We start from the raw sequence: 24379 nt of genomic DNA on the forward strand, positions 1-24379 counted from the left end.
CAGCAGTTCAGGATGGGCAAGGCCGTTGTCGGGGGCCATACTTATGGAAGTAAGGTAGGGCTGGGTGATATGTCCCCCGGGGTTGTGGGGGGGCTAGGGCGAGGGGAACCCTCTGCTGCAAGGGGCCGGATGGGAGAGGGGAGGGGGGCTGGATGGGGCTGTGCCCAAGGTGCGGGGGAGATCACCCGCCACCTGCACTAGAGCACGTCCCCCTCCCCCTATCATGCAGGTTGTCAGAGCCATCAACACGATGCTGCTCCATAGGGTTGTCCACCTGGGGGATCTGGACGACACCGTCACCAGCTTCTGGCACCTGGGCTTTTCGAACTGCATTGGCGCTTTGGATGGCATGCACATCCCCATCTGTGCCCACAGCGCTGGGCCAGTACGTCACAAGGAAGGGCTACCATTCAGTGGTGTTCCAGGCCTGGTGGACGTGAGGGACCGATTCACCAACATCTGTGTGGGCTGGACTGGCCGCACCCATGGTGCCTGGGTCTTCGAGAACTCAGGGCTCTGCAGACGAATGGGAGCCAGCACGTTCGTCCACCTGCGGGAGATCCTGGTGGCGGAGGTAGTCACCATGCCACTCTGCTTGGTGGCAGATGCAGCATACCCCCTGCAGCTGTGGCTCATGAGGCTGTACACGAGACACCTTGACCCCACCCGAGAGGCATTCAGGCAGCGCCTCAACCACGCCTGCAACGGCGTGGAGCGGTCCTTCGGCGCCTAAAGGGGTGGTGGAGGTGCCTCCACATGCAGCTGGAGGTTGGGGTCCTTAACATGCCCCAGGTGGTGGGCACCTGTTGTGGAGGGAAAGGGGGAATTCCTATGTCCCCGGGGGGCGCCCTCCAGCTGGCCCTGGCTATGAGCAGCCAGGCACTGCCCCCTCTGCCAGGCCCATCAGGACAGCCACCACATACGGGAGGCCCTCAGGCAGGCCTTTGCCGACAGCCACCTCTGACCCGCATGCACACACACATCAGCCACCCACTGTCCCTGCAGCCGCCAGCCCCACTACCACCGCACCCACACGTCCACCACCCACCATCCTCCTGAGGAGCATAGCACGAAGTGGTGAACATTAAAATAAACATTTAGCGAGACCATGTTGGTAACTATGTACGGGGATGGAGGGAATCTATCTTGGTAGGGGGTAGGGAGCTCATTCCAGGGCAGGGGTGGTGAGCCGTGAGCCCTGTTGGCCCCTGGAACTCCTGCCTCCCCGGGTGCGGGGAGCACCGCCAGGTAAGGCCAGAGAGTGGGCCTGGGGGGTGCAGAAGGCGGGCAATGTCTATCCAGTGCCCTCCAAAGTGGTCAGCAGACTCTCCCAGGCCGCCCTCCACCTCTCCATCTCCACCTCGGTAAGCCTCAGGTGCTACTCAGCCACCTCAGTCTGGTGCTAGCTGGCTGGGTCCTCCTCGGCCCGGCGTGAGGCCCTTCAGCACACTGCGTGGGGTGGCGTCCAGGCACGTTTGAGGGCTGCTCTAGGGGACGAAGGATGGCGCAGGAGTCTCCCAGCCCACGGATGGTGCGGCTGTATGGAGTAGGGAACAGCATGTTAGTAATGTGCCCCGGAGGGAGGGGACCTGGCTATGGCCCACCTGCCTGAGCCCACTCCATGGGGCCCCCGCCCCCTACGGGCTGGGCCTACCCGCCTGGGGTTGCAGCCAAGGGGATCTCATGCAGGTGGCCCTTCCTGGCCTGCATTGTGCAGGCCCCAGGTGCTGTCCAGCACTGACCGGCCGCCTCCCCTGTGTGGCTGTGCTGTGCTGTGCTGTCCACTGAAGGCAAGTGCTGGGCATCGCTGGTGGGCCAGCACGGGGTGCTGCATACTATGTGGGGGCTTGTCTGTGCGCGGTCCGGGACCACCCATCCTGCGTGCGGCCGACTAGCCATTGCGTCGCCCTCACCGTGGTGTGTGCCCCTCCACGTGTGTACTGGAGGATCCCTCGATGATGTCTGTCTCCCGGTTGCCCGGCTGGAGGACTGGGAGGGGATGACAATGGTGAGGTCCCCCTCTTTGCTCGACCACTTTGTGGTTCCCGCGCCCTCCTGGGTCCCCCGTCTGGGCTGCTGCTCCTCCTCCACCTGCAGCTCCTCAGCTGAGGTGTCCAGGAATGCCGGGGATGGGGAGCTGTCCCTGGGCCCAGGATGCCTCAGGAGCTCCTGGAAAAAGGGGCATGTGCCTGGAGATGCCCTGGAGCAGCCATCCTGGTTCCCGGACTGGGCATAGCCCTGCCATAGCTCCTTGACCTTGGAGCATCCTTGCTCTGTGATATATTCTGGGTGGCCCCCGGTCAGGAGGCCCTGAGCCAGGCAGTGGCATTGCGCCATGTCACCTCCATCTCGTGCAGGACCTTCTTGTCCTTCCACAGGCTGAGGAGGTCCCGCAGCTCCTGCTCCATCCAGGAGGGGGCCCTTTTTTTCCTCCCCCTGGCAGCCCTGTGGGGGCTCGGCGGGGGGTTGGGGGGGCATGGGGCTCGCGAGGAGGCTGGCTGCTGGCCATGCTGTGATGCTGGAGTGTGGTGCTGGAGCACATGCAGAGGCTGCTCCTAGCACGCTCTCAGCTTCCTGCCACGGGTTTCCTGCGTGCGTGTGGCTTTAAGGCAGCTGAACTCAGGGACCATAGAGCCCTGCTGCTGCCAGCTGGCGCATCCCTGCTCTTCAGCTGAGCGGCACCATGGCGGACCCGTATTTCCAAAAAGCAGACTGTGGAGCATCTACACATGTACTCTTCCAACTTAGTATTTCGAAAGGGACTGATCTTCCTCATCTGGGATCAGGGCTCGGATTTCAATGTCTGCACCCTGTTCTTTCGATTGCCATTTGAAAGACAGTGTTACATGTGTGGATGCTCCTCCTGCTCTTTCGAAAGAGGGCCGCTTATTTCGATATTTTGTGCAAGTGTAGACACAGCTTTAATGTTTATGCTATACTCAAAGCTGCACAAGGAGGAGTAGACTTTATCTGTACTTTACAACAGAATAGACAGGCACTCCCCCTTTTCACTGCTTTCATTGACATTATTTAATCCTGGTGACAGTATGTCACTAGCTTCTGATTAAAAGTGCTTTTTGCATTTGCTCTGCACTGGCGAAACCTATTGGCTCCCAGCAGTGGAGAATTAAACTACTATGAGTATGGAAATCATAATCTACTCTGAATTTATGGCCACAGTTCTTGAATAAATGAGTAAGGGAGGGACTGCAGATTTCATGCTTGGTAACTTTGACAAATTTTATCTTTTTGCCTGTGACTGGATAAATTACACAAACCTCAAAATGTCATTTAATATTGTTAGATTAAATATATGAAATTATTTTTTCCATTTCAGTTTTAATGGCTATGTCTACTCTTGCCCCCTTATTCAAAGGGGACATGGTAATCAGGGTAATGGGAGACTACTAACGAAGTGCTGCGATGCATTAGGCAAATTCTCCCGCGTGACAAGTTTAAAGTGCCTTTTTGGGGAGTAAAGGCCCTTAGAAGTAACGTGGGCACTTGGAAGTGCCTGTGGCTACACAGCATGCTGGCACTTCTCAGTTTGAGGCTTTGAAGTTGCCTTGGGAGGATTTGCCTAATGAAGTGCTGCATATGCATCACGGCACTTCATTAGTAATCTCCCATCACCCTGATTGCCATGCCCCCTTCGAAGAATGGGGCAAGTGTAGATGTAGCCAATATGTTGCATTTACAATGAGCGCTTAGTATGCTTGAGAACAGCCACATAGATTTCTTTTTCTCCCCAGGATTATACTGTCGTAGTATGGTGAAAACCAAAAACAATGGTCAGTCATAAGTAACTGAACACGCATTAATGGAGTACTTTGTATGTACTATTCATTATAAAGAACCCTGAGAGAAAATTATGTATTAATGTTTCAGCTTCCAGGTTGTCTGCAAGGTAAACACTGCGATATTCATGAATTCTGTGCATCTTCTCTCATTAGGAAGTTACAGACTTGCAAATTATAAACTAAGTACCGTTATAACCATTGTTTGTAAAGATTAATCTTTGAAATGTGTGATTAACTTTACATTTGTTGTTTTGCAGCCATAAAATGAATTTTTACTTACTAATTTTATTTCATTTCCTTAACAGTCATCTTTCAACAGTTTTGGGAAACAAGTTTGACCATGGGGCTGAAGCCATTGTGCCTACTCTTTTTAATCTGGTCCCTAACAGCGCCAAAGTTATGGCAACTTCTGGCTGTGCAGCAATCAGATTTGTCATTCGTGTAAGTAAGCCTCTGATGATGATTTATGGGTTTGTTTCATTGAAAAGTAACACTGTTGCTACTCTTAGCATAAATACATGGCCAGTTTAATAGGCACTCATCCGTCATTAAAAGAGTACTTTACTTACAAGTATTCACTAAAATGAGGAACACACATACTCTCCTTTGTTCGCTAGACAAGTGAACTCCCACCGCTAATATGAGGCTTACCACCCCCGCCCCCCCGCGTGGCTACTACCTGCCACAGCCTGATACCGCCCCCCCGCCAGCTCTGCTGCCCTAGCCTGACACCCCCCCCCACCAGCTCTGCTGCCCCAACCTGCCATAGGCTGACACCCCCTCCCCCCCTCTGGCTCACAGCCTCCCCCCACCCCACTACCTGGCCCGTTCCCAGCACCCACCTACCCCGGTCCCCTAACCCACCCACTCAGATAAGTTAGAGTTACATATCTCTGATGTAGCCTGGAGGAGCTGCCAGTACCTCCAGCTGCTCCTGTCAAAGCGGCTCCTGCTGCATGGCGGGGCGGCCGCATTCCTGCAGCCATGCAGTCAGGCGCCTCGAGCCACTCACTGCAGTGCCTGGCTCAGCCAGCTCTACAACACCCTCACCTCCCTGGCTTGCAGCTTCACCTGCACCCTCTGGCCCAGCCTGCCTGGCCCACTCCCAACACTCCCCTGGTGCACAGCACAACCTGGCCCGGCCTGCTCCCAACACTGCCCCAACATGCAGCTTCCCACACACTCCTGCCCCCTAGCCTGGCCTGCTCCCAACACACCCCGGGTCTGCAGATCCCTGTGCACCCCCCCGGCCCAGCACTCTCCTGGCCCGCAGCTCCCCCTGTACCTCCCGGCCCAGCCCACTCCCAACACCCACCCCAGCCCAGTTCCCGAACCACCGGCCTGTTGTCTCCCCCCGTGCAGCCCGGAGGAACGAGCCGCCACCTCCTCCACCGGAGCCACCATCAGCTTTTAACCCTCTCTCCCACTCATGGCTCCACACTGCCCCCAGCCTCTAACCCTCTCCAACCCATCCCCCACCTGTTCCCAAACCCAAGGTTCACTTACCTTTCAAAAGCAGCTCCGTATGCTGCCACTCCTTTGCCAAGTTTGGAGCACTAGGAACCAGTCAGAGACTTCAACGTGTATATAATGGTAATTTAGTGTCCTTAGGAGTTTTTGCCTATGAGTGGAAAGTTGGGAACCAATTGTGCCGTGTAGCGAAAGATGAGTGTATAATCCATGTGTACGTAGTCATTGTTTTAATCACTGAGCTGTAAAGTCTACCTTGGGCAAATATTATTCATCATCTGTTGCCACCATCATGGTAAAGAGTGAGGGACAAGATACGGGAAGAGCGAGTACATTTCATTACTGTTTTGCCAGATTGAGCTATTTAAGTATGTACAAAGAAATAACGTTACCTTGAGGGAAGGACAAAGTGAATTAAACTGTGAACTTCCTAGTAAGCAAAACATCTATTTTATTTAAAAAAAAAAAAAATCCTACCTGCAGTGTATATGTAACAAGCTGTGATTTTCTTTAACCTGTATACATAGTACTTACTTTTTTACACTGACCTTCTTCACAGTACAGCTGCAGCAAGTGTTTTTTGTTTGTTTTGGTTTTGAAGTTGTTAGAGGTCTGTTCATCTTTAGTAGTTACGAGTGTGTTGAAGGCATCCGCACCTAGCTGTCCCTTAGAACCTAATAACTACTGCTTGTGCTAAGGGCCATGGGTGGTGGGTTTTTGGTGTTTTTTTGTTTTTGTTTTGTTTTCTTTCAGTTCATTGTGCGATGTCTAAGTGCACAGTGAGGCGAGGAAGAAGGAGTAGTTTTTTTCAGTTACTGAGGCATGAGTTGAGATGCCTGTACACACCAAAATAACTATTCTGGTTGTTCACAGATGCCAAACTCTATGCCAGGCTAGTTAGGTGTTAGGGGGTATGATTTGAAAAGTGAATATAACCAATCATTTGCCTATTGCAGTTTAATACAAAAATAAGGCCTATGCCCGTGCTTACATTTGTATTCCACAAAAGAACAACAGATGATAGCATATCAGATACGAATTCTATGATTGCCAAATTTACTATCCCAGTGTGCCCTGAAACCCTATCAAATACATAGCTTTGCAGTGTGCCTTGAAAGTCAGCAAATTTAGGCTCTCTTGTATCAAACACTGGAAATGAGCCAAAGGATCCTCACAGAAAACATGCTACACCCTGACTTCTGTCTCAGATCACAAATGGTCAAGCACCTTGACTGATGTTGTTTGTTGTGGTCAGGCTTTGCAGGGAGTGTGGGAGAGGTGGTCTGTTGGGGACAGATCTCAGGCCTTTAGGACTTGATAGGCCAAAGTTAACACTTTAAACGCCTCCAAGGCTATGTCTACCCTTGCTGCCTTTGAAGAAGTAATCAGCCTGATCGGAGAATACTAATGAAGTGCTCTGATGAAAATGCAGCACTTCATTAGGCTGATTCTCCCTGTGGCAACTTTGAAGTGCCAGCATGCCATGTAGCTGTAGGCTCTTCAAAGTGCCCGTGCTACTTCACAGTGCCTTTACTCCCCAAAATTCTTCGAAGTGTCCACCGCTACATGGCATGCCGGCACTTTGAAGTTTGACACTTCAAAGTTGCCAATGGGGAGAATCAGCCTAATGAAGTGCTGCATATTCATTGCAGCACTTCATTAGTATTCTTCGATCAGACTGATCACCATGCCCCCTCCGGGGGCAAGCGAAGACATCGCCCTAGAGATCAGCTAGTTGCCAGCATGGATCTTGGGGTACTGGTGTCATATGTTGTGAAATAAGAGATCCCACTTATCCTCCAGCGGCTTCAGTCTCTGAACAGGCTTAAGGAGATTTAGTCCCACCTCTATTGTTGTTAGCGCTTTCATTGTGTTTCTTATTCCCTGCCTTGTCGCTGTGCACAGTGTAGTCTCTTTTCCATGTAAAAAACAGTAGAGGCAGGTTGTGACAAGGGTAGACACCAGCATGAGGAGTCCCTCCCACCACCAGAGAGATGGGATTTACCTTAAGCAGTTGAGCACTGGTTTCAGTATTTAAGATGTTGAAATTAGATCCTTTTTTTAAAAGTATCTGTTCATAACATTAAAGATATCTTGTTAGTGTAATATTGAAGACAGTTTATAGCAAGCCCTCAGCTAATATTCTTTTTTTCAGAAATATTCAATCATCTAAATTTTGTGATGCATTTTTCTGAAATGCCTGTAATGATATAAATAGCTCTATTTATTCTAAAATAAGGCTGTTGCCTATAAAAAGTTTTTCCTTCCATACTAGGATCTCTTTACCACGTGCCTTACATGTTGATCAAATTGATGAAAGGAGTACAAAGTACAAATAAATGTATATTAATTTTTGAAAGTCAATATTAAATAAAAATACAACATCCGTTGATATTCTGTAATTTTCTCTGTTAATTTATTTTTAATAACTGCTGTTATGAAAAGGTTCAAACAGTTGTATCAAACATTCAGAAGCACAGAATGGGTTGCTAATACGTTTTTTTTAAAGTTTATGCAGTCTATATTATTTATAACCTTTTTTAAACTTTTTATGCAGTGCTTCTGCATGCTTTACTAGGCACTGTCTTACACATTTTCACATGGATTTAATATGTTAATTCACTTTTACATGGGATATATTTACAGCCCTACAAATTCACAGTACGTTCTGCTCAGTTTCATGGGAAGAGAGTTTTAAATTTTCCTGTTTTCAGATATTTACACCTGAACTTTCCTGGTATCATAACCAGGAGAAAGGAGGGTTGTGGGGAGTAGCGGGGGGGTCACAAAATTGATGCGGGGGAGGGGCGTCATCTGCCATGGTCAGTTCTTCCCTGTTTTCAAAGCTGGCCTTTGGCAGATAGCCACAGACCTTCCTACTGCTGGGGGAGAGGAAGTCTGGTCCCCCTCCAGCCTAACCAGAGCTAGTAGTTAGGAGCCTCTATCAAGCATGCTCTCAGCATCAAAGATTAATCAGACTCACCTCAACTCCTGGACTCTCCCCCAGCAGGTCATGGAGTCCAGCGCCCTGCTTCCAGCAGGATCAACCCCAACGAAGTCGTCCCAGCCAGGGCTTTGTCAAGCCAGGACTTAAAAATCTTTAGGGATGGACATTCCACCACCTCTCTAGGCAATGTATTCCAATGCTTCACCATCCTCCAGGTTAAGTAGCTTTTCCTAATATCCAACCAACTTCTCTCATTCTGTAAGTTCAGACTGTTGCTCCTTGTGTCACCACTGAGAACAGTTTCTTTCCATCGTCTTTAGAGCTTCCCTTCAGGAAATTGAAGGTTGCTATTAAATCAGCCCTCAGTCTTCTCTTCTGCAAACTAAACAACCAAAAATCAAATACCTCAGCCTCTCCTCATAGGTCATGTGCTCCAGCCCCGTAATCATTTTCATTGCCCTCCACTGAACCTGCTTCACCACATCCTTTCTATACTGGGGTGCCTACAACTGGACACACTGTTCCAGATGTGGCCTCAACAGTGCCAAACAGAGGGGAACAATAGCTTCTCTAGAGCTGTGCAAAATGCTCCTCCTAATGCACCCCAGTATGCCATTAGCCTTCTTGTTTACAAGGGCACACAGATGACTTATATCGAGCCTTTCATCCGCCATAATCCATAGGTCTCTTTCCTCTATACTGCTGCTAAGGTATATCACATTCACTGACTTCCCTATGTCCACAGAGCCCGTTATCTCGTTATAGAAGCTAATCAGATTGGTTAGGCAGGGCTTGCCCTTGGTGAATCATAGAATCATAGAACAGTAGAGCTGGAAGAGACGTAAAAACGCCATCCAGTCCAGCCCCCTGCTCTAAGCAGGACCAAACACTTCAGATCAGCCCCACCAGGGCTTTATCAAGGCGAGACTTAAACACCTCCAGGGGTGGAGACTCCACTACTTCCCTGGGTAGACGATTTCAATGCTTCACCACCCTCCTAGTGAAAAAGTTTTTCCTAATGTTCAGCCTGGACCTTTCCAACCGCAACTTGAGACCATTGTTCCGTGTTCTGCCATCCGTGACCACTGTGAACAGACTCTTTGCAGCCTCCCTTCAGTAAGTTGAAGGCTGTTATCAAGTCCCCCCTCAGTCTTCTCTTCTGCAGACTAAACAGTCCCAATTCCCTCAACCTTTCTTCATAAGTCATATGCTCCAGCCCCCTAGTTATTTTGGTCACCCTCCTCTGGACCCTCTCCGGTGTATCCACATCCTTCTTATAATTGGGGGCCCAGAACTGGACACACTACTCCAGATGCGGCCTCACCAAAGCCGAATAAAGAGGAATAATCATTTCTCTGGATCTACTGGCAACGCTCCTCTTGATGCAACCTAATATGCCATTAGCTTTCTTGGCTACAATGGCACACTGTTGACTCATGTCCAGCTTCTCATCCACTACAACTCCCAGGTCCTTTTCTGCAAAACTAGTACCGAGCCAGTCAGACACCAGTTGTAACAATGCTGGGGATTTTTCCAGCCCAAGTGCAGGACTCTGCACTTGTCCTTATTGAACCTCATCAGATTTCTTGCATCCCAGTCTTCCAATTTGTCTAAGTCAATCTGGACCCTCTCCCTACCCTCCAGCATATCTACCTCTCCCCCTAGCTTAGTGTCATCCGCAAACTTGCTGAAGGTGCAGTCCAATCCCTCATCCAGGTCATTGATAAATATGGTGAGCAGAACAGGACCCAGAACCGAACGTTGGGGCACTCCACTAGAAACCGACCGCGATACTGACATTGAGCCGTTGATCACTACCCTCTGGGCCCGACCTTCGAGCCAGCTCTCTATCGATCTTACCTTCCATTTATCCAATCCATATTCCTTCAACTGGCCAACAAGAATATTGTGGGAGACCATATCGAAAGCTTTGCTAAAGTCCAGACAAATCACATCCATTGATTTTTCCCCTGTCCACAGAGCCAGTTCTCATCGTAGAAACTAATCAGATTGGTCAGGCATGACTTGCCCTTCATGAATCCATGCTGACTATTCCTGATCAGTCTCCACTCCTTCAAGTGTCTCAAAATGACTTCCTTAAGGAGCCTCTCCATGATTTTTCAAGGGACTGATTTAAGACTGACTGGCCTATAGTTCCCTGGATCATGCTTCTTCCCTTTTTTCAAGATGGGCACTACATTTACCTTTTTCCAATCATCTGGGATCTCTCCCAGTCTCCACGACTTTTCAAAGATAACGGCCAAGGGCTCATCAACAACATGCGCCAACTCCCTCAGAACCCTAGGATGAATTAGGTCCGGGCCCATCGACTTATGTACATTTAGCCTTCGTAGATAGCTCTTAACCTGTTCTTTCCCCACCAAAGGCTGTCTACCCTCATCCCACAATCCGTCACTTATCGCAGTAGTCCAGGAGCTGTCTTTGTCCTTGAAGACAGAGGCAAAGAAAGCATTAAATACTTTTAGCTTTCCCTACATCATCTGTCACTGGATTACCTCCCTCATCCAATAGGGGCCCCACACCCTCTCTGATCACCTTCTTCTTGGTAACATGCCTGTAGAAACTTTTTTCTTGTTATCCTTCACATTCCTCGTGAGTCGCAATTCCAGTCACGCTTTCGCCTTCCTGATAACTGCCCTACATTCTCGAGATATATATTTATACCCCTCTCTAGACATCTGTCCCAGTTTCTACTTTTTGTAAGTTCCCTTTTTGTGCCTAAGTTTTCCAAGGATTTCCTCACTAAGCCAGTCTGGTCTCCTACCATATTTACATCTCTTGCTGTGCATCGGGACAGTGTTTTTCTGTGCCTTCAATAGGGCTTCCTTAAAATACTGCCAGTTTTCCTGGACTCCTTTTCCCTTCATAAGAACATCCCAGGGGATTCAGCCCATCAGGTTCCTGAAGGAGTCATAGTCTGCTTTTCTGAAGTCTACCATCTCATGATCACTGCTTCCCAGGTTGTCCCCCACCTCTACCTTCCCTATTAGTTCCTCCCTTTTTGTAAGCAGCAGGTCAAGCCGCGTACAATCTCTGGTCGGGTCCTTCAGCACTTGAACCAAGAAGTGATCCCCAACATTCTCCAGAAATTTCCTGGACTGCTTGTGTACTGCCATATTGATCTCCCAACAGATGTGAGGGTAATTGAAGTCCCCCATGATAACAGGAGCCTGTGATCTGGAAACTTCTCTCAGTTGTCCAAAAAAAGCCTCATCTACCTCTTCATCCTGGTTTGGTGGCTTGTAGCAGACACCAACCACCACATCTCCAGTGCTGCCTACACCACTAAGCGTGTCCCATAGATTCTCAACAGGCTTTTCTCCCTCTGTGTACTGGAGTTTCAAGCAATAATAGTGCTCTCTTACATACAGTGCAACTCCTCCTCTTCCTTTTCTCCCTTGCCTCTTTTTCCTGAACAGTTTATACCCTTTCATGGCAGCACTCCAGTCATGCGAGTCATCCCACCAAGTCTCTCTTATTCCAATCAAGTCACAGTTCTTGGACTGAGCCAGGGCTTCTAATTTCTCCTGCTTGTTACCAAGGCTTCTGGCATCGGTGTACAAACATCTTAGATAACCAGTCGATCTCCCCGCCCTCACTACTGGAACCAAGGGTCCACTTTTGTTGTACTTTTCTCTTTACATTTCTTCCCGGCCTCCAAGTTCCTTTCTACCCACAGGGTTTTGGTCACCTTCCCCCAGCAAACCTACTTGAAAGCTCTCCTTGCTAAGTTTGCAAGCCTACTTGCGAAAATGCTCCTTCCTCTCTTGGTAAGGTGGACCCGATCTCTTCCCAATAATCCTTGTGCCTGGAGCAGTGTCCCATGATTGAAGAATCCAAAGCCCTGTTAACTATCCATGTTAACTATTTTTGATCACTTTCCCCTCTTCCAAGTGCTCCAAAATGGATTCCTTGAGGGTCCCCTCCATTATTTTCCCAGGGACTGAGGTAAGGCTGACTGGTCTATAGTTCCCTGGATTGTCCTTCTTTCCTTTTTTAAAGATGGGCACTACGTTTACCTTTATCCAGTCATCTGGGATTTCTCCCATTTCCAAGAGTTTTCAAAGATAATGGCCAAAGGCTCTGCAATGAAGTCTGCCAATTCCCTCAGTACCCTTAGGTGCATTAAATCCAGACCCATGGCCTTGTGTCCATCTGGTTTTCCTAGGTATCTCTTAATTTGTTCCCTCTTCACCAGCAGCTGTCCTCCACCTTCCCATACTACATTGTCTAGCACCATGGTGTAGGACTAGTCCTTGTCAGTGTAGACTGAGGCAAAAAAAGCTTTGACTACTTCAGCTTTTCTTACATCATCTATCATTAGGAGAGAGAAAGCTGTGCTAGTCTCTATACTATCAAAAAAAAAAGCAGTCAAGTAGCACTTTAAAGACTTAACAAAATAATTTTAGGTGAGCTTTCGTGGGACAGACCCACTTCTTCACACCATAGTCATACCAGAACAGACTCAAGATTTAAGGCATAGGGAACCAAAAATAGTAATCAAGTTTGACAAATCAGAAAAAAAATGATCAAGGTGAGCAAGTCAGAGAGTGGGGGATGGGAGTCAAGAATTAGATTAAGCCAAGTATGCAAAAGAGCCCCTATAGTATCCCAGAAGAGTCTCATCCTGGTTCAAACCACATGTTAATGTGTCAAATTTGAATACGAAAGAGAGTTCAGCAGTCTCGCTTTCCAAAGCAGTGTGAAAATTCTTTTTCAATAAGACACAAACCCTTAAGTCAGGAACAGAATGGCCTACTCCATTAAAATGTAGACTAACTGGTTTGTGGATCAGGAGCGTTTTGATGTGCGTTTTGTGCCCATTAACTCTTTGTCTGAGAGAGTTTGAAGTCTGTCCAAATGCAAGAAAATGGACATTGTACCCAAGGGACTGACAGTGAAAAACCCATTACAATCAACGTACTACACCGACTACAGCGAGCATGCATGCCATACGCTCTCTAAGAAACTGAGGAACCACTTGATCAAAATTCTTTACAATAAACAAAAGATGATTAAGAATGAACTCTCTGAACTGGATTATTCTAATCAACAAACAGGCATCCATGCAAGACCCCACAGAATGAGGCTTTACTTTGACTACACAAGAAATTTATAAAACACACTTCCACTTCCTACAAAAAAAGAAGAAAATACATTTTTCTAAATTACTTCATACTTCAGGATACTACAACTAAAATAACGACAGCTCAACTAACAATATTGTTAACTTTTCCAGCTACCGACTCAGCCCAGAAGAAGAGTCTCTCTTATCATGGGGTCTTTTCTTCTGCCCTACTTCCTCCACGAACTTAATACAATTCTGTGGTGAACTTGAAGCCTTCTTTCGCCGCCTCCATCTAAAGGAATTCTTCCAACACAACTATGAACAACAGTTTGACTCTCTCAACACCCCCCTACCAACACCAAAAGAAGAACAACAACTCTATGTGGACTCCCTCTGACGGCCATAGTGAAAGTCTGGATTTCTATGTGCAATGCTTCTGCAACCGTGCTCAGACTGACATTATACGCAAACAATGCCAAATGAGACGTAATCTCAACTGTGCTGAACACTATGCTGTCTAGAGTCTCAAAAATAACCCAGACATTATAATCAAACCAGCTGACAAAGGGGGTGCTGTTGTCATCATGAATAAATCAGACTATGAACAGGAGACAGCCAGACAACTCTCCAACCCCACATTTTACAAACCTCTCTCCTCTGATTCCGCTTTGGAATTCCAAAAGAAATTACAACTGCTACTTATGGAACTCCCTGCTGCTGCTCGGGACCTTATTCACTCAGACACACCATCTGAGCCCCATCCTGGATTATTCTATTTACTTCCCAAAATCCACAAACGTGGGAATCCTGGATGTATCATTTTGGGTATTGGCACCCTTACCACTGGACTATCCAGTTATGTGGACTCCCTCCTCGAACCCGATGCCACCAATACTCCCAGTTATCTCCGAGATACCACTGACTTCCTGAGGAAATTACAAAGCATCGGAAATGTTCTTGACAACACCATCTTTTCTACCATGGATGTAGAGGCTCTGTACACTAATATTCCACACAAAGGTGGATTACAAGGTTTCAGGAATACCATCCCTGATGTCATCACAACCAATCTGGTATCTGACCTCTGTAACTTTCTCGCCCACAGTTATTTCCGATTTGGGGACAATTGATATCTCCAGATTAGTGGAATGCTATACACACCCTCATCACCCCACAAAATGCTAATATGTTTATGGTGGACCTGGAACAACAATTCCTCAGCTCTCGTCCCCTATTACCCCTTCTCTACTTAAGATACATTGATGACATCTTTATGATTTGGACCCATGGTACAGAGTCTCTAGAAGAATTCCACAATCTGCACCCCAACATCCACTTATGCCTTGATTACTCCATGCAAGAGATACATTTTCTGGACACTGCAGTACACATCAAGGATAGCCTAATTGGTACCACACTCTCCTGGAAACCCACTGATCGCCATACTTACGTACCTGCTTCTAGCTTCCATCCTGCACACATAACTAGATCCATTGTTTACAGTCAAGCCCTTAGGTACAATTGCATTTTTCTCTGATCCTACTGACGGAGACCAAAAACTATAAGATATTTACCAAATATTCATAAACCTGAACTACCCACCAGGAGAAATAAAAAAAACAAATCGACAGGGCCAGATGAATATCCAGAGACTAGCTACTCCAAGATAGGCCCAAAAAAGCCGATAACAGAACACCACTGGTCATCACCTACAGCCCCCAACTCAAACTACTGCCACGCATTATTAAAGACCTACAACCTATCTTTAATCAGGATGCCACACTCCAGAAGGCCCCGGGTGACATGCCTGTTCTCTCTTACAGACAACCTCCCAACCTTATGAGGATTCTCACCAACAGCCACCGTCTATACTGCAGGAACACCAGTCCTGGGACTTTTCCTTGCAACAAAGTGCATTGCCAGCTTTGTCCACATATCTATTCTGGAGATACCATTACTGGACCTAACCGGGTCAGTCACAGAATCACGGGCACATTCTCATGTTCCTCAACTAACATCATATATGCCATCATGTGCCAACAATGCCCAGATGCTTTGTATATTGGACAGTGTTCAGACTCTCTCAGACAAAGAGTTAATGGGCACAAAACGGACATCAAAACACTCCTGATCCACAAACAAGTTAGTCTACATTTTAATGGAGTGGGCCATTCTGTTCATGACTTAAGAGTTTGCATCTTACTGAAGAAGAATTTTCACGCTGCTTTGGAAAGAGAGACCGCTGAACTCTCTTTCATATTCATATTGACATATTAACAAGTGGTTTGAACCAGGATGCGAATCTTCTGGGACACTATAGGGGCTCTTTTGCATATTTGTCTTAACCTAATTCTTGACTCTTCCCCCCCACCCCTCTGCTCTCATTTGCTTACCTTGATAATTTTTTTTCTGATTTGACAACCTTGATTACTGTTTTTGGTTCTCTGTGCCTTAAATCTTGAGTCTGTTCTGGTCTGGCTATGGTCTGAGGAAGTGGGTCTGTCCCACGAAAGCTCACCTAATAAATTATTTTGTTTGTCTTTCAAGTGCTACTTTACTGCTTTTTTGTTTTGATCATCTATCATCAGGTTATTTCTCTCATCCAGTAATGGATCCACACCTTCCCTGATAACCCTGTTATTGTTTCAAGAACAACAAGAAGTCTTGTGGCACCTTATAGACTAACGGATATGTTGGAACATAAGCTTTCATGGGCAAAGACTCACTTCATCAGATGCATGAGTGGGGGGGTTGGTTTCAGAGGGGTATTTAAAGAGTGGGATTCCAGTAAGAGGGAGGGCCAGAGCTGACAGGGTCTATTCAGCAAGGTGGAAATGGCCCAGTATCAACAGTACTTATCAAAAGAGGAAAAAACAAGTCAGATCAGACTTGAGCCTTTGTCAGAGTCTAATGGGGAACTGTTAGTGCCCAACACAGAAAAGCTGCCTTTGTAAGCTGCGAGCCACTCCCAGTCTCTGTTTAATCCATGGTTAATGGAGTCAAATTTGCAAATAAATTGCAGCTCAGAGATTTCATTCTCCATTTGATTTTTTGCCAACCTTAAACAAATCTTCACCAGCCACTACAAATCACAAACCAGTGACTCTAGGCCTGGAACCAGCCCCCGCAACAGTCCTTGCTGCCAACTCTGCTCACATATCTACACCAGTGACATCATCACAGGACCTAACACCAACTATACCATCAGGGGCTCCTTTACCCGCACATTTGATTTCTGAAACTTTTTTGTTTCAGAACTGTCACCCTTAAATCTTCCACTGAATGTCCAGGGAGATTGAAGTGTTTACCCACAGGTTTCTGTACATCACCGTTCCTGGTGTCTGATTTGTGTCCATTTATTCTTTTACGGAGAGACTGTCCAGTTTGGCCAATGTAAATTGCAGTGGGCCATTGCTGGCACACGATGGCATATATTACATTAGTAGATGTGCAGATAAAGGAGCCCCTGATGGTATAGTTGATGTTAGGTCCTGTGATGATGTCACTGGTGTAAATATGTGAGCAGAGTTGGCAGCGAGGACTGTTGCAGGGGCTGGTTCCAGGCCTAGAGTCACTGGTTTGTGATTTGTAGTGGCTGGTGAGGATTTGTTTAAGGTTGGCAGGCTGCCTGTAGCGAGGACAGGCCTGCCTCCCAAGGTCTATGAGAGTGAAGGATCATTGTTCAGGATGGGTTGCAAATCACTGATGATGCGCTGGAGAGGCCTTAGGTGGGGGCTATGTGTGATGGTCAGTGGTGTTCTCTTGTTTTCCTTGGCTACGTCTACACGTGCGCGCTACATTGAAATAGCTTATTTCGATGAATAACGTCTACACGTCCTCCAGGGCTGGCAACGTCGACGTTGGGCAGCACCACATCGAAATAGGCGCTGCGAGGGAACGTTTACACGCCAAAGTAGCACACATGGAAATAAGGGTGCCAGGAACAGCTGCAGACAGGGTCACAGGGCAGACTAGTGCTTCTGGGGCAATAGCTAGCTGCTCCCTTAAAGGGCCCCTCCCAGACACACTCTCCCTGCACAGCACGCGGTCTGCAGAGCCATAGCCACGCACACCTTGAGCGACGCAGGCATGGACCCCCAGCAGCAGCAGCAGCCAGAGGTCCACCCAGCCGCCCCTGCAGGAGCAGTGCTCGCCCTGCTCCATGCCATGCAGGAGGCAGCTGAGCACATCCTTGCCACAGAGGAGGAGCTGCCCGCAGGGGAGGAGGACTCAACCCCCAAACCTGCAGCACCCCCCCCGACCTCATGCGCCACCGTCTGTGGAGCTACCCCACGAGCACCGACTGGTGGGAGCGGCTGGTGCTCGGAGAGTGGGACGACGACTGCTGGCTCCAGAACTTTCGCGTGAGCTGGCAGACATTTCTGGAGCTATGCCAGTGGCTCACCCCTGCACTCAGGCACCAGGACACCTTCATGCAGTGTGCCCTCAGCGTGGAGAAACGGGTCGGCATTGCTGTCTGGAAGCTGGCCACTCCAGACAGCTACCGATCCGTGGGCCAGCAGTTTAGCGTCAGCAAGGCCACCGTCAGGGCTGTCCTCATGGAGGTAAGAGGACCCACGGGGGGAGGGGGAGGCAGCCCTGGGAGGGGAGGGGAGGGGAGGGGAGGAGGGCCATGGCAGGGTAGGGCCACACACACCCTGCACATCCCTCATTGATGCTCTCCCATGTGCTTCCCCTGCAGGTCATCCGCGCCATCAGTGCCGTGCTCCTCCACAGGCTCGTGAGGCTGGGGGACCCGGATGCCGCCATCGCGGGCTTTGCCACCCTGGACTTATCCAGAGCCCCAAAGCAACTGGGTGGGACCCACATCCCCATCTGTGCCCCGGAGCACAGTGGAGGACGCTACTTAAACAGGAAGGGCTACCACTCAGTGGTCCTCCAGGACTTGGTGGACAGCCGGGGCCGTTTCTTGGACATTTATGTGGGCTGGCCTGGCAGCACCCATGACGCCCGGGTATTCTGGCACTCGGGCCTGTGCCGCTGGCTGGAGGCGGGAACCTACATCCCCCAGCAGGAGATCCCTGTGGGGGACACCACCATGCCCCTCTGCGTCATCGCAGGTGCAGCATACCCCCTCCGGCCCTGGCTCATGCACCCTTACATGGGCCATCTGTCAGCCAGCCAGGAGCGCTTCAACATGCGCCTGAACCACACGCGCCAGGTGGTGGAGCGCACATTTGGCCACCTCAAAGGGTGCTGGAGGTGTCTCCTCACCCACCTTGATGCGGGCCCCACCAACATTCCCCAGATTGTGGGCACGTGCAGCGCCCTACACAACCTCGTGGAAATCAAGGGGGAGGCCTTCTTTCAGGGCTGGGCTGTGGAGGCCAGCAGGGCCAATGTGCAGCCACCCGCTGCCCCCAGTCGCCAGGTGGACCCCGACGGGACCCAGGTCCGGGAGGCCCTGTGGGCCCAGTTCGACGAGTCCGCAGGGTGAATGCTGGCAGGCCCCCCCTACACCCCCCCCATCCTCCACAACACTCCCTGCCCCTGTGCCCACACCACAGAGCACCCAAGAGCACACCCCACCACTTTTCTTGTAAATAAAAGCAGACATTTGCTCGTCAAATCAAATATCTGTAGAACTCTTATTATTATTATCAAGACTAACTATTTACAGGCAAAATCAAACATATATATATGTATTATAAATAAGGATAAGATGAAAGGGGAAGACAAGGAAGGGGAGAACTATGTACATGGGGGGGCAAGGATCAGCATAGCAACAGGGGTCTACTATAAAAACTATTTACAAAATTACAATAAACTGCGGGGAATATATACAAAAGGGGAGGAGGGGGGTCATGTCCTGGGCCCCACACCCCCTAAGGTCCAGTGCTGGGGGTGGGCGGCCGCAACCCACGCCTCGGCCTCAGCCCTGGCCGGGGCTGGCTGGGGGTCAGGCGGGCCAGTAGATACGGCCGGCGGGTGTCAGCTGGCCCCAGGTCCCCCTTGGCAGAAGGGCCCTCGGTGGCGGGTGGCAGTGCGATGGCGGATGGCGCAGCGGGTGGCGCAGTGGGTGGAGCAGGCAGGGCAGGTGCAGCGGCTGACGGCGTGGCATGGGGGGCCAGGTAGTTGGCAATACAATCGAATGTCCGCATAAAGGCCCCCGTACCTCCTGGCACCAGGCCAGCGCCCACTCCTGCAGCTGGAGGTGGCGTTCCTCCACCCGCAGCCGCTGCTCGGCGACCTCCAGCTGCCAGCGATGGACGGCCAGCAGCTGGGGGTCTGTCACCGTCGGGTGGTGGGGCTGGGTCCGCCGTCGTCCCTGCTGTGGGGCTGGTCGGTCCTCCACCAAGGGGCTGGCCTAGAGTGATGGCCCCGGTGGGCTGTCTGGGACCACTGACACCTCGCCGGCGCTCTCCGGTCCTTCCGATGGTGCAGCTGCAGAACACAGGAGGTGGAGAAGAAGAGTGGAGACAGCCGTTAGTGTGGGCCCCGAGCCGTGGCCCTTGTCCCCCCCACCCCTCTGCTGCAGGTTCCCCATCCCTGTCAGATGCTGCTGCTGCTGCTGATGGGTGTCCCACCCCCTCCCCCCGGGGGACCCTAGAGGTTCCGCTCCCCCAGCCCCAGGGATGGGGCATGGCACTGTCGTGCTGGGGGCCAGGGGCTGATGCACTCTTCTGAGGGACATGCCCCTGCTGTCCTTGGGGCCATGGTCATCTAGGCATGTGGAGGGCCCTGGTCATATCTATTACCCCCGCCCGTCAACCCCGGGGGTGTGCACTGGGGGGGGTACATACCTGATGGTCCACTCCCACGGTCGGGGGACACCCAGTGGGCGGACGCCCTGCTGGAGCTCTGCGATGGGATGGCGATCTGCAGGCCAGCGCCGCTGGAGGAGGACTCCGTCTCCTCCTCCTCCTCCTCCTCCGTTGCCCCAGGGGTGGGCTCCTGGGGGGGCCCCCGGGGTGCGGGGCTTGCCTCCGGAGCGGACTCTGCCTCCGGGGCCTGCTGGGGCTTGTCAGTCGAGGTATCAAGAGTGGCCAGAGGGGAGGAGGTGTGCCGGGGGCCCAGGATGACCCTGAGCTCCCTGTAAAAGGGGCAAGTGATGGGGCCGCATCCCGGGCCCAGGCGTAACCCTGCTGCAGCTCCTTCACTTCACTGCGTACGTGATCCGGAGTGCGGGCAGGGTGACCCCAGGCAGCCAGGCCCTTGGCCAGCCGAGCCAACGCATCTGCATTCCACCTCTTGCTCCCCATTACCTGGAGCACCACCTCCTCACTCCAGAGCCCCAGCAGGTCCCGAAGCTCGGCCTCCGTCCAGGAGGGGCCTCGCTGCCGCTTCTGCGCCTGGCTGCTGGTCTGGGAGCCCTGGCTCCCCTTGGTGGGAGTCCCCTGGGGGCGCTTGGGGGGCTGGGGGGCGGCCATCGGCGTGGGTGGGGGTGTGTGGGCGCGGAGGAACGTGCAGGCCAGCTCTGTGGCAATGCTGCTGCCTGCACGCTCTCTCAGCTTCCTGCACAGGAAGGTAGGGGGCAGGGAGCTTTAAGGGGCCACCGCACGCGGCGACCATTGAGCTCAGGGGCTGGGCAGAGCGTCTCTCAACTTCTCAGCTGATGGCCACCATGGAGGACCCTGCTATTTCGACGTTGCGGGACGCGCAACGACTACACGTTCGTTGAACGTCGAAGTAGGGCGCTATTCCCATCCCCTCATGGGGTTAGCGACTTTGACGTCTCGCCGCCCAACGTCAATGTTAACTTCAAAATAGCACCCAACACGTGCAGCCGTGACGGGTGCAATTTCGAAGTTGGCGCCGCTACTTCGAAGTAGCTGGCACGTGTAGACGTGGCCCTTGTGAGGAAACAAAAAAATTTTAAAAATCAAGTGCAGAGAGAAATCTGTGAGCTGCATCAGACTAACACGGCTACCTCTCTGATACCTTTTATTGTTAACATGCCTGTAGAAACCCTTCTTGTTACCCTTCGCTTCCTTTGCCAGGTGCTGTTCCAATTGTGCTTTCGCTTTTCTGATTACTGCCTGGCATTCTCTAGCAGTGTATAGATGCAGTATTCCCGGTCCTACCATTTCCCACCCCACCAATAGCTAGATTTCATGGGGGGAGGATCTTCTTTCACAATCCTTGGTGTATGAAAATGAAACAACTAAAGAACAACAGGAACCCTGGAAGTAAGATTATGGGAGAGATGATCAAATACGGCAGAGAAAGCAAGATTTAGGAAATACACTGACTATGTAACATAGCACGGAAAGAAGGGAAGGCACCTAAGGAACGGACAAGATCTGTGCTAGTGACAGTACCCAAGAAAGGAGGTACATTGGAGTGCAAGAACTGCAGAATGATTGCCCCAACGAGTCATCTAGGCATGGTGCTGCTGCTGATACTGACTGAGAGACTAAGATCGCAGATAGGAGAACATATAGCAGATGAGCAAGCAGGGTTCAGAAAAGATAGAAGTACCATACAGGAGATATTGGCACTAAGACTGATAGTGGAAAAATCTCAACAAAAGAATAAGAACATACACACTCGCTTCGTCGATTTTCAAAAGGCATTTGACGGTATAGGTCAGAAAGTGACTTGGGCGGTGTTGGAGTCATACAGAGTGGATAGTAGACTGATATGGTTGTTGAAGGTTATCAGTGACAATGTGGAGGCAGCAGTGAGAACAGGCCGGGAGTTGGGAAGTTAGTTTAAAACAAATAGAGGTACGAGACAAGGAGATCAATATCACCAAGTTTCTTCATCGCACATCTGGAGAGAGTGATGAACAAGACAAAGGAAGAGGTAGAAGGGATATCTGTGCACAGGAAAAGAATTAACAACTTGAGGTTTGCAGATGATACATTTATCATTGAGGAAGATGAGGAGAAGCTAGAGGAAATGGTGCTTGTGTTAAACAAAGAAGGGAAGCGGTATGGCCTGGTTATGAACATTGATAAAAACAATGGTATTCAGAGATAAGGAAATAGGAAGGAGGGTCAGTGTTAATGCTATTGAACTAGAAAATGTCGAAGTTCACACATCTGGGGAGTAACATAACATATGATCTAGACTGTAAGAGGGAAAGCAAGAGTGAGTTTCAAGGCGATGGATAAGATCTGGAATAGCAAAGCGATTAGTTTAAGGATGAAGCTGAGCATCTTGAAAATGTGTGTATTCAGCAGCATGTTGTTTGGACGTGAGAGATGGGTGATAAGGAAAGATTCAAGAAGAAGAATATTGGTATTCAAAAAGAATTGTTATAGAAAGATTCTGAGAATAAGATGGATGCAGAAAGTCACCAATGAGGAATTATATAGAAAGTTACAGTTGAAAGAGAACCTGCTGCAGCAGGTTATAAAATGGAAGCTGCAACTATTTGGGCATATTTGCAGTATGAACAATGAACGAAAAATCAAAACCCAAGTATTTGGCACAATGGACAGTTCGAATAGGCAAGACAGACCCCACAGAGAATGCATAGATGTTAAGTAGATTGGTGCAGAGCTAGTCTACAGAAACAAAGCCACTCCGCACTGGACAGGGAAAGATGGAAGGAAATAGTGAGAGAGGCATCAGGTACCAATGGGCTTTGAGCCCATGGTTAATTGATTATGATGAATCCTTGGTGTGCTTTTTACAGTTGTGAATTTGCTCGGGTTCTAGATATAGTGTGCATAATTATTGATTTGGTTATATATTTGGCAGTGAGTTAAATTTAGCCTTTAACTGTATTAATTCTAGCAAAATGATAAGCATAAAGCATTCTATATAGTACCTTCATTTACTTTTCTGTTTTGTTTTTGTGTTGTCTACCTCACTATTGTCTCTCTTGCTGTTTCATTAAAGGTACTGATTAGAGTAATATCCAAAATTGTATAGAAGCAACATAATTTTAGATATTCTGTGGGAAAAATAGACGTGGTAAATTTGAGCCTTCAAAGGTTTTATTTTCGTGTCAGAACGACAAATAAATGGAAAGATTGTGATATGGTCAGAAATGTTTTTGCATAGATTTTATTTTTATATATTTTACATGAGAAAAGAAAAGAGCCTGAAGAGTGAGGGGGGAAGGTGGACCTGGGGGCACTGAGAGCAGCTGGGGGGAGAGGGGCCAGTGCAGTGAAGAGGGCGGACGTGGGAGCAGAGGGGGAGTAGTGGGTTGGGGAGGGTCCTATGGTGATGGTAGCTGGGGTGGGGGAGGGGCGAAAGGTAGGGAGGAGGGTCCCGGGGATATGAGGTCATGGCTCCACAGGGAGCTATGGTGACAGGGCGGTATGAAGTAGTAGAATCCTTAACCACATTCTCCACACCCCACTGCCTTGTGGGTTATCCTGGGAAGGAGAGAGGCTAAGGGAGTAAACCCTGACAGAAAATCCGGAGTGGAGTCCTCAGGCGGTTCGGTGTCAACTTCTGGCACTGTCCTGGCAACTCCTGCAGCTGAGCTGGTACCAGACGTGGAGGTTATCCTCTCCTTTGGACTATATCAGTAAAGCCGAGAGGGGGACACTGGTGTCTGGGCAGCCCAGAGTCTCCATAACAAATGCCCAGGCTCGCGCCCGGAGAGGTACTCCGGCATCGCTGAACAGCGTTGCATCAACACGGGAGACAACAGTTACCGGTTATAAACTCTTGCTCGACTGGGATAGAGAACGAGCGCCAGGGGTTGCCTTTGATGGTGGAAGGGATCCTCGCATCTCACTGGACAGTCACCGCCCGCCTCAAGCTGGGCAGCCCCCAGCTAATAGGGTACTGTCCCGCCACAGTTCACCTGCCTCGCTGGGTGCGTGAGGCTTAAGGTTCCTGAACCTGACAAGTGACTGAAATTTGGGCACCAGGCAAACCTATAAGAAAATCAACAAGAAATGAGAAACATCAACAATTCAAGCTTGCTTGCTGGAATGTGCGGACCATGCTGACCAGCTTGACTGAAGATCTTCAGGCCATCAGTGACACCCGAAAGACTGCTGTCATCAACGAGGAACTGAAGAGGCTCAGAGTTGATATCGTTGCACTGCAAGAGACGCGACTCACAGATTCGGGATCTCTAAAGGAAAAGGACTACACCTTTTTCTGGCATGGTAAAGCCCAAGAAGAACCCAGAGAGCA

General features: G+C 49.7%; 1 protein-coding gene across 7 annotated transcripts in view; it reads left to right on the forward strand.

The window, feature by feature from the left end:
• The window catches only part of CLASP2 (cytoplasmic linker associated protein 2), a 325025-nt gene that overhangs the window by 138541 nt on the left and 162105 nt on the right, over positions 1-24379 (forward strand). For all 7 annotated transcript variants that reach the window (XM_074988197.1, XM_074988200.1, XM_074988203.1 and 4 more), the window contains exon 12: positions 4106-4241. In XM_074988197.1, coding sequence (XP_074844298.1) covers positions 4106-4241 — 136 coding nt within the window. The remainder of the gene's footprint in view (positions 1-4105; positions 4242-24379) is intronic.

This window comes from Carettochelys insculpta, chromosome 2, assembly GCF_033958435.1.
Source record: "Carettochelys insculpta isolate YL-2023 chromosome 2, ASM3395843v1, whole genome shotgun sequence".
NCBI lineage: Eukaryota > Metazoa > Chordata > Testudines > Carettochelyidae > Carettochelys > Carettochelys insculpta.